We start from the raw sequence: 9,639 nt of genomic DNA, 5'->3' as shown, positions 1-9,639 counted from the left end.
GACGCATGAGATTCAATCGTGTCATGATCTATCACGAGGGTGCGTGATCTAGACCATTGAATCAAGATATAATATACCAGATTCAACTATGCCTAAAAGTTGTGTATGTTCAAGAGAAGACCCTGAATTCTGCATATCACATTCTAACTTTCTAAGTCCATGCGATTGTCTTAGTATAGAAACACTTTCATAGTCATACATTTCAGTCCTTTCTTGTTTTATGATCAATAGGAGATTCCGAAATGTCGCCTTTTAACTTTGAAATTCTTGGAATTCTACTATCATAATATAAACGTTGGTGTATTTTGGAAGATGATTGTCGTATCTATAAACATCAGGTGTGAGACTAATTCGTGAGATGAAGTTGAACTCTAGCATCAACTTTGTCTTGCTTGTAGTTCTCATTGCAACACTTTATTGAAAATATCAACAAGATTTTTGAAACAATCTTGTGATCTTTACCTTTTGATTTTGAATTTGTAAGATTGTTGACTATACATGCTTCAATTATAAGTTGTATGCTCCAAGTTCAACTCAGATACCCAGGCTGGCCCAATTTTCTCAAAAATAACTTATATGTAAATTTTGTATAATTTTGGATTATCGTATAATCATTTTAACAGTTATATAATCAGTGGCGGAGCCACATGGTAAGATACCCGAGCTGGCCCAATTTTCTTTTTTTAAAAAACTTATATGTAAATTTTGTATAATTTGGATTAATACGATATTAGTTCAGATAAATCATTCTAAAATATTAAAAAATGTAAAATTCGATCACCGTAATTTACCTCATCTCCACATGCTCGGGACCGCGGTAGAGGGACCCTTGGGGTGAGGGATTCCATCTTTTGGGACTATCGTTATGAAAAAAATGGTGGATATTTAATTTGCATGCTGAAACGTGGGCCATGCGAAACCTGATTGAAGATGACCGATGGTGCTTGATGTTAAATGAATCTATTTATTTTTATATGTAACTTACTCACATATGTGTTGCAGGTCAACATGGCTGAATCAGGACGATATGGCCGAATTCTAGAATCTGGTTTTTTTTTTGTGTCGGTCAAATATATAAATTATATAATATTGAAGTGCAAACAGGAAAGATATTTTTCAAAAGATACATCGTATTTAAACCAAGAACATTATCATCTAATTAAGGATCAAAGCTACCAAAAGTTGGAAATGTTGTGTTTGTGAATTGAGAAGCTAAGGATAAGTTCGGCTTCATTTTCTTGCTCCTTTGGCATTTATAGAATATAAACATTACAAGAAATGCATTAGGCAAAATTTCGAGTACTATCGACGATTTTGGTAAACTAGTCTAAATAATCAAATTTGGGTCTGATTTTTTTACTCAAAAAAATGGGGCAAACTCAATCATTTGATAGCTCAACAAACCCTTTAATTCTCACATGCATGCATCCATTCCTTCGTACCCAACGCAAAGAAAAACAGCCAACTTTAACGTACGATTGCCCCTCCAAATTTTATGCATTATTAGGTATTTAACCAAAGTACGATTCTGCAAAAAAGCTAGGAGTTACATGTTACTCAAAATCAAGTACTCGAAAAGGTTATGTTTGGGTCGATGTATTTCGAATCTATCATTTCGAATTCCTTTTTGTTTGAATAGATGAGATCCAAGATTAATGCAACAAAATCAAATTTTAAAAATTTAACTTGATAAAACCTATAATAGAAAAAAGTTAGTAGACCAAAAAATTTATTCGGTTTTTTGTATATTTACTCATGTTAGTTGTATTTTAGGTGCTACGGTTTCAAGAAGAAAAAAAAATGTTAAAGCTGAGAGGACTAAAAATCGAAAAGAAAACTTAAACTACCAATTTATTTATTAATTACTTCTATCAATTTTATTTATTATTTAATTTATTTAGACATGTGGGGAATTATGTACCAAGTGTCAAACGACTGATTTTTAGGTGGAAAAGTAATTTTATCCCATAAGTTGCCTTAAATTTGATAATTTAATCAGTCGAAAATGAGTTTCATAGCTTGGAATTTTTTTTTAATCATTTTTTCCCGTGTGATGAACCGATAATAAACATATGGCAAAAACTTGTGTGAGACGGTCTCACGGGTCGTATTTGTGAGACGGATCTCTTATTTGGATCACCCATGAAAAAGTATAACTTTTTATGCTAAGAGTATTACTTTTTATTATGAATATGGGTAGGGTTGACCCGTTTCACGGATTATGATCCGTGAGACGGTCTCACATGAAACTCACTCTAAACATATAGACAAAAACTTGTGTGAGACGGTCTCACGGGTCATATTTGTGAGACGGATCTTTTATTTGGGTCATCCATGAAAAAGTATTACTTTTTATGCTAAGAGTATTACTTTTTATTGTGAATATGGGTAGGGTTGACCCGTCTCACGGATTAAGATCCGTGAGACGGTCTCACATGAGACCTACTCAAACATATATGTCTCTACATAACACCAACACACACAAAAAGTAAAAATACAAAAGAAGTAAATTTATTATATTATTGTAACATAATTTTAACTAATTAGATTACTAAAATCCAATTTAGGTCCTGAGAATACAAATTTTTCTATTTTCTTTATTTTTTTTACCATGACTATTCAAATTTGAAACTCAAGTGTACTTATCGATTAGTAAAATTTGGCGAGCGCATACACATATTCACAAATTTACGAAAATTGATCTATAACTTTTATATATTAAAATATAATGATATCGACCAATTTTTTGATTCAAAAGGTATATTTAAATTTATATATTGTTATTGTTACTTATTTTATAAGAAGAGAAAATCGTCAAATTCGTTCTTATATGTGGTCTTTGGGTATTAGTCATTTAACTTATTTTATGCTGGTTTTTAGTCTTATTTCTAATCAGCAGCACAGGTGGTGGCTTTGAAAAATGTTGATTTGACATCAGAAAATACTAACATATCAAATGATAAATGATGATATTTTGTCGGTAAATAGGATATATCAGATGACTAAACCGATATTTTCCCAAATAAAAATAAGAATTATGGTATTATATATAAGGCCCCATTGTCAAAAATAAAATAAATATAAATAATAAAGGATCTATAGGAAACTTTAATTTAGGTTTAAATAATTTCAAAATCCTGTGAGCTTGTATTAATACCCCCTCCCGATCGCAAGAACTGTCTGTCCTAGGCAGCCATTTTTCTGTCTCACTGGCTTTGAACTCCGACACAGTCCTCTCTTTCTCACCTAAAGAATAACAGTATGTACAGAATGGCCGAGCTAGACTACCAAAACAAATCATGCAACAATATCACAACCAATAATGGCCGTTTGAAACTCTTCGGCTTCAACATGACAGCCGATCAAGATCAAGAACTTGAAGTCGAATCCGCCAAAAACGAGGCAGCTCAGCCGGAATCCGGTGGCTTCCCGGCGTCTGATGGGCGGAAGTACGAGTGCCAGTACTGCTACCGCGAATTCGTGAACTCGCAGGCCCTCGGCGGCCACCAGAACGCTCACAAGAAAGAACGGCAGCAGCTCAAGCGTGCCCAGATACAGGCCAGCCGAAACGCCGCTGTCTCTTTCATGCGCAACCCCATGATCTCGGCCTTCACTCCGTCGACCCATCTTCTCGCCCCCGCCGGATCTGTGGTAGTCCCCTCGGTGGTTGGGCAGTCGCCGTCGTGGGTCTACGTCCCACGAGCGGCGGCGCCCTTCCAGGTGTCGCATGGGGGTGTGTTTCCGGGTTCGACGGGAGGGAGGAGTGTGGGGAGTATATCGCACGCGGGGGAGTCAAGCGTTAATAATATTGGGCCTCAACAGCAGATTAAGGCCCACAGTGGAAGATTGGATGGGCCTTCATTGAGTAGGTTTTCGAGAGTGGATGATGGGCCCACATTTGATGACTCGTTGAGCCTCGATTTGCACCTCAGCTTAGCTCCAGCCGCGCCGTAGAGTGTTACCGACTCGGCTTGGTTAATCAGCTGCAGATCCGTTTCTAGTTTGGCCTTAGTTGAATTTGTACATTTTCTTATTTATTAATTAATTTTTTTTGTCGCATTTGGACTGAGGGGTTCGCGAAGTAGCAAAGAATTTCAAATAATATAATGTGAATCACTTAATTTACGAATAATATTTTTAAATCGATGTATTTCAAATCCATTAATCATGTTTCGTAATTTTTTCAATCGAAGTATACAGAGAAGGTGAATAAACAATTCACAAATTTCTTGTAAAATGACAATCTTTACGTATGTTGATAACAGAAGTCTTTTTTGCCCTTCAAAGTTTAGCAAAAAACTAATATAATCAATGTGGAATGAGTCACCTAAACTTTGTAAACAATTGAAATTAGTGCGAAGAGAATAAAATGTAAAATAGTAGTTTCTGGAAGTTCGAAAACTAAAATCCTTCTACATCTTCTCTTTATCTGTTTTCGAAAGATATTCACTAAAAGACTTTGATACATATAACTTCTATAATCACCCACTTCAGTAGACTTAAACTTTGCCTATTCTAACTCTTAGTATCAACTTCTTCAATTTTTTATTCAAACTTCTAAAAAAAAACTATTTGTTTTAGTTATAATAACTCAACTCATATGACAAAATGAATCTAAAGATAATAGTGAGTATTTAAAGGAAACTAGTATTTAACTCGTGCGTTCCACAAGATGATATTATTAAAAATTAGTGAAAAATGAATAGACATTTAAATTGAAAAAATAATATAATTATAAAAACTATTTTTTCGCTGATTTTAAAAAATTTTCTTAAATACAACGCATTTTCGATTAATTTTTTTGTCTAATAATCACTATCATATATCAAAATTTTAAATTGTGTTAGTCTATGACAATGACATAATGCTTATCGTGTTTAGTATATTGATGTCGACCACCAACCTTAATACATATTTAATTTTTTAATTTTTGAGAAGCTATATATTATTATTTTTTAATATGTGATAAAAAATATTTTTAAATCAAACGCAATAAAATTAATGATAAATACTTTTTAAAAATTCAACAATTTCGTTTAAATTAACGTTCACAGACAAATTTGTGACATGACACGTGTTTGACACATTTGAATATAACAATAATTGTTTCATCATTATCTTTATCCAAATGAGTTGTGATTTTATCTAAAAAATCTCTTCATAATATACACAACAACCTATTATTCCTAAAGAAAAATGAAATATGCGATTATAAATAAATTATGTATAAACCAGAAAAATTATTTTATTAACATTTACTATGTGTATTTCAAAACAATGCCAATAAATTTTATAATGTGTCTCCTAATAAGATGTGTACTTTATTTAGAATTGGTTTAATCAATTTCATTACGGGACGTTTTTTACTATCATGTATGCATGAACTTAGTAATATAGAAGAAAATTATCACATTAGTAAATACGTAATAATTAAAATTTTGTAGAAATAGAAGAATAATATTTTTTGCTTCTCGATCACGAATGTCAGATTTCAAAGTTAATGTCTCATTGTGTCCATATGTAGGTAGTTCATAACAACGAACAACTCTAAATTTAAACGAACATTATATCTTGAAAGGATTCAACTCAGATATAGTGCCGAAAAGATGAGTCATTTCAGAATTCAATTTTGGAGTATATAAATTTAGTAAGATAAATAGAATAAAATTGGTTTTTAATATAATATGCAATATTGCATTATTTATAATTTAAAATTCAAATAAGAAATCCCAAATGGACAAAAATTATACATTGGATGCTTTTGGCAAAATTATATCATACATTAACTCTTTGAAATTATGGAAATCTCGAATTCCATGCATTGAGTGTCAACATTTCTGATTATTGAGTGTATTATACATGTTTATTGAGATTTGAGGGTAATTTAATGTTCATTTAAAACTTTTTTGAATCTATCTCTTTTAATTTTCTTGTGCTGTCTTATTTGAATTTTTAAGAAGAAAATTGAAGATATACAATATACATATGGTTTTGGAAGAAAACTACAATACATTAATTTTTTCAAATTAAGGTAATATCGAAATAATATGCATTTGGAATAAAAAAAATTATGATTATTAAATGATAATTTAATTCCATTTGGAAAACCTTGTTGTAGTGATATCTTTTAATACTCAACAAATTTTATGTTTAAGAAAAATGAAATTAAACTATTTAAATATTGTATTTCTTTTTTAGTATAATTTGGAAGAAATTACTTAAAATAGCAAAAGGTATTTTTGAATGATTTTCCTCATGGTGATACTTAAACATTGCATCATTTGTATTTTAAATTTGAGTTATACAGTTTTTAATTAATTTATTGATATTATCAATTCAAATTTTTTTTAATATAGTTTATGTTTCAATAGAGTTTTAGGTTCAGTTGGAATAAAAAAATAAAAAAACATATATACATAAATTCCATTCGATTAATATACACCTTTAATTAAATTCCCAATTGAATTAAATGAATTGATATAATCAATGCAACAATAATTGAAGTGGTTATTTATTGCAGTACACATATTTCAATATTCATGATATATATTTCCTTTTTTAGAAATGACATTTTGGCGAAAAATTTTTATTTTTTGGCAAAAACTCTGCTTATATATATATATATATATATATATATATATATATATATATATATATATATATATATATATATTTATATTTATATATATATATAGTGATGTTGAACATTGCAATCATTTTTATTTAAATTTTGTAATAAAAATTAAAATATAATATTAACACAAAATCATATTACAAATTAAATTGATTGATATAATCAATACAAAAAATTTAATGTAGTTATGTTTTCAATAGATATTAGTTTCTATGCAAGCAATAAATGAAGTTTTCATTTATTCCAGTACACATATTTCAATATTAATGATTTATCTTTTCTTTTTTAGAAACGACATTTTGGCAGGAAATTACTATTTTTAACAAAAACTCTACTTTTATATATATAGATATAGATGCGCCTTGCTTTACAATACACGATTTATCTCCTAAATTATTTTCTTTTATGATAAGATTTTGCATAAGAGTTGTCTTTCTAGAATACTGAGTTTCTTGAACTCTAGACTCGTTCTTTAATATTTAAAAGAAATTCTTTCCTAATGAAAAACTACTTTCCTTATCTTTTAAGAATATATTTATATATATACATATATATATTAAAAAATACTTGTTGTAGAAAAAAGAGAGGATAAAGCTGGAGAGAATTTTCTGAAGAACTCGTAAAGATGAAGGAAGCGTCGTTGTTTCACTATATTGTCGTGGTGTGTTCGAGACATTTGAAGACAACACCCGGACAAAATGTTGATTGAAGAATTGTTTTGTTGCTCCAAATTTCGGTCACATATTTGCGTGTTATATTATTCTACTTTCACTTGATATCTGAGCCAACTCTTGACGTTACTACATGAGATTCTGTTTACTTTTGTTTAACATGTAAAATTCAATGAACGTGTCACTTTCCAACGCTGCACTACGACTATCCGTCTTGGATGGATCCAATTACTCTCTTTGAAAAATCAAAATAAGATTCTATATCAAGTCCATAGATGAAAGAGCATGGCAAAGAGTTGACAACGGTTGGACTCCATCGAAAAGAGTTGATGAAGATGATGACAGACTTGTCAAATCATAAAGTGAATGGAAAACTAATGAAGTATAAATTTCAAACTACAATTCAAATGCATTAAATGTCATCTTCATATCAATTGATATAAACATATTTATTCTGATTACCAACTGTGTTTCTGCTAAGGATGCATGAGAAATCCTACAAAAATATCGTGAAAGATATGAAAGTGTACAAAGAATGAAGTTAATATTGCTAAACTCGAAATTTGAAAGTCTGGGGATGGAAAAAATTGAGACAATCACCGATAATCATCGATTGATAGAGATAGCCAATGAAGTGTTTAGCCTTGGTGATCCAATTTCAAATGAAAGATTGATCAGTAAAGTATTATGATAACTTCCTGAGCGTTTTAACATCAAGATCTTCGTAATTGATGAAACACAAGATACAACTCAGCTCACATTAGATGACTTGATATTTTAGTTTTCTATATTGTCGAATTTCATCTTTCATTTTTTGCCGATTTTATTTTTCTTTTCCCATGGATTTTTTTATGTGGCACAACACATGTCAGTATCATATTGACGACATACCAATACCATGTCGTAAAAAAATAGAAAAAGAAAGATAGAGATTAAAAACTTAATTTGACAATATAGATTATTAAAATCACAAAGAACAAATATATAGGGTGGAAGTTGCAATTTTTCTAAAAGTTAAATATGACAATTTAAAAGATCATTACAAATATCGTATGTTTAATAATAGTAAGAGCACAATTTATTAAAATCCAATTCGAATAATTTTATGTGAAGAACCAATAGAGTTTAGCATTTTAGGAAGCTAGCGTGTAAGTACGAAAACAAGATAATGCATTCCAAGAATTAAGCACCTAAAGCCTAAAGCAGCCCACAAATATTTAAAACAAATCATGAAAATAGTAAAAAGCAAAAGATAATAAAACGAGGGCACTTTTTATTTTATGGGTATATGATTATATGTCCCAAGTCGGCGCTCAATTTGCATGACTCGCTCATGTTTTAGGTAAATTAAAGTCAGTGCTTCATCATTTTTCCCCTCTCATTTAGCTTATACATATACACACATACACGTATGACAATTAAGCAAAGTCCGGGTTAATTACGTGGTTTCATATTCAAAGTGTGACAAAATGGTATCCGAGACGTGTGATATACATGAGGAAGTTATATCTTGAATTTGTGGAATAAAATGCTATATACATGAGAGCGATATGTAGAATATGTAAATATCATCTTTGGAACCTCGATACTGGTAACTTCGATGAACATAACCATGTCAATGATGCCTCATTGTAAAGTAGGGTAAATAGTAATACATTTGTCATATCTCGTTTTGGATGCAGCATTTGTTTGATTAATTAGGAGATTACATGAATATAATTCAGGTCAATCATTTTCATACAACAAAAACAGATACATGATATTTTTTAACGGGAATTATCTTTTAGATCTATTAAAATTTTTCAATTTTAGGTTTTGTACCATTAGTTTGTCAAAGTTTTGTGTTGATATACTAATTTTTAATTTTCGACTATTTTAGTCTAATTACTGTTGTGCCATCTGATAATACAGCAATTTTCCATTTTATGTCAACATTTTCAGTGTCATATCAGGATTAGAGCCTATTTGACTAGTCGATTGCATGAAGTGGAAATAAGTATCAATTCAAGGCACATGTTAATTAGGATACCACGGGACCCTACATTTATGGGGATCATGTGTCTGGTTTAGGTTTATATACATGATCCCCGTCAATTTAGGGCCCATAGTTCCCTAATTCACATGTGCCTTGAAGTGATACTGTGTAATTGATTACCCAAATAGGATCGAAGCCTCTTCCCAACAACTCTTTTGTAAATATGTAGAATATTACCATAAAACTTTTTATATATATGTTAACATTTGTTTATTTTCATTTTATAAAGTCCTACGAGCATGTAATTAATCAACCATCATGGCTCTCTTTTTTTGGCGTAACATTACCTTGAATGGTAC

General features: G+C 30.5%; 1 protein-coding gene across 1 annotated transcript; it reads left to right on the top strand.

Moving 5' to 3' along the window:
* Positions 1 to 3,150: 3,150 nt before the first annotated feature.
* On the top strand, positions 3,151 to 4,124 carry LOC140816699 (zinc finger protein GIS3-like). Its single transcript, XM_073176109.1, has one exon. It carries the CDS (start codon positions 3,262 to 3,264, stop codon positions 3,952 to 3,954), a length of 693 nt encoding a protein of 230 aa, XP_073032210.1. The 5' UTR covers positions 3,151 to 3,261; the 3' UTR covers positions 3,955 to 4,124.
* Positions 4,125 to 9,639: the final 5,515 nt, after the last annotated feature.

This window comes from Primulina eburnea, chromosome 16 (assembly GCF_022965805.1).
Source record: "Primulina eburnea isolate SZY01 chromosome 16, ASM2296580v1, whole genome shotgun sequence".
NCBI lineage: Eukaryota > Viridiplantae > Streptophyta > Magnoliopsida > Lamiales > Gesneriaceae > Primulina > Primulina eburnea.
The sequence above is the reverse complement of the archived record's forward strand: the minus strand, read 5'-3'. Positions and strand labels throughout refer to the sequence as shown.

Coding starts and splice junctions, on each gene's coding strand:
- LOC140816699 (XM_073176109.1), top strand. CDS start 3,262: ATGTACAGAATGGCCGAGCTAGACTACCAAAACAAATCATGCAACAAT.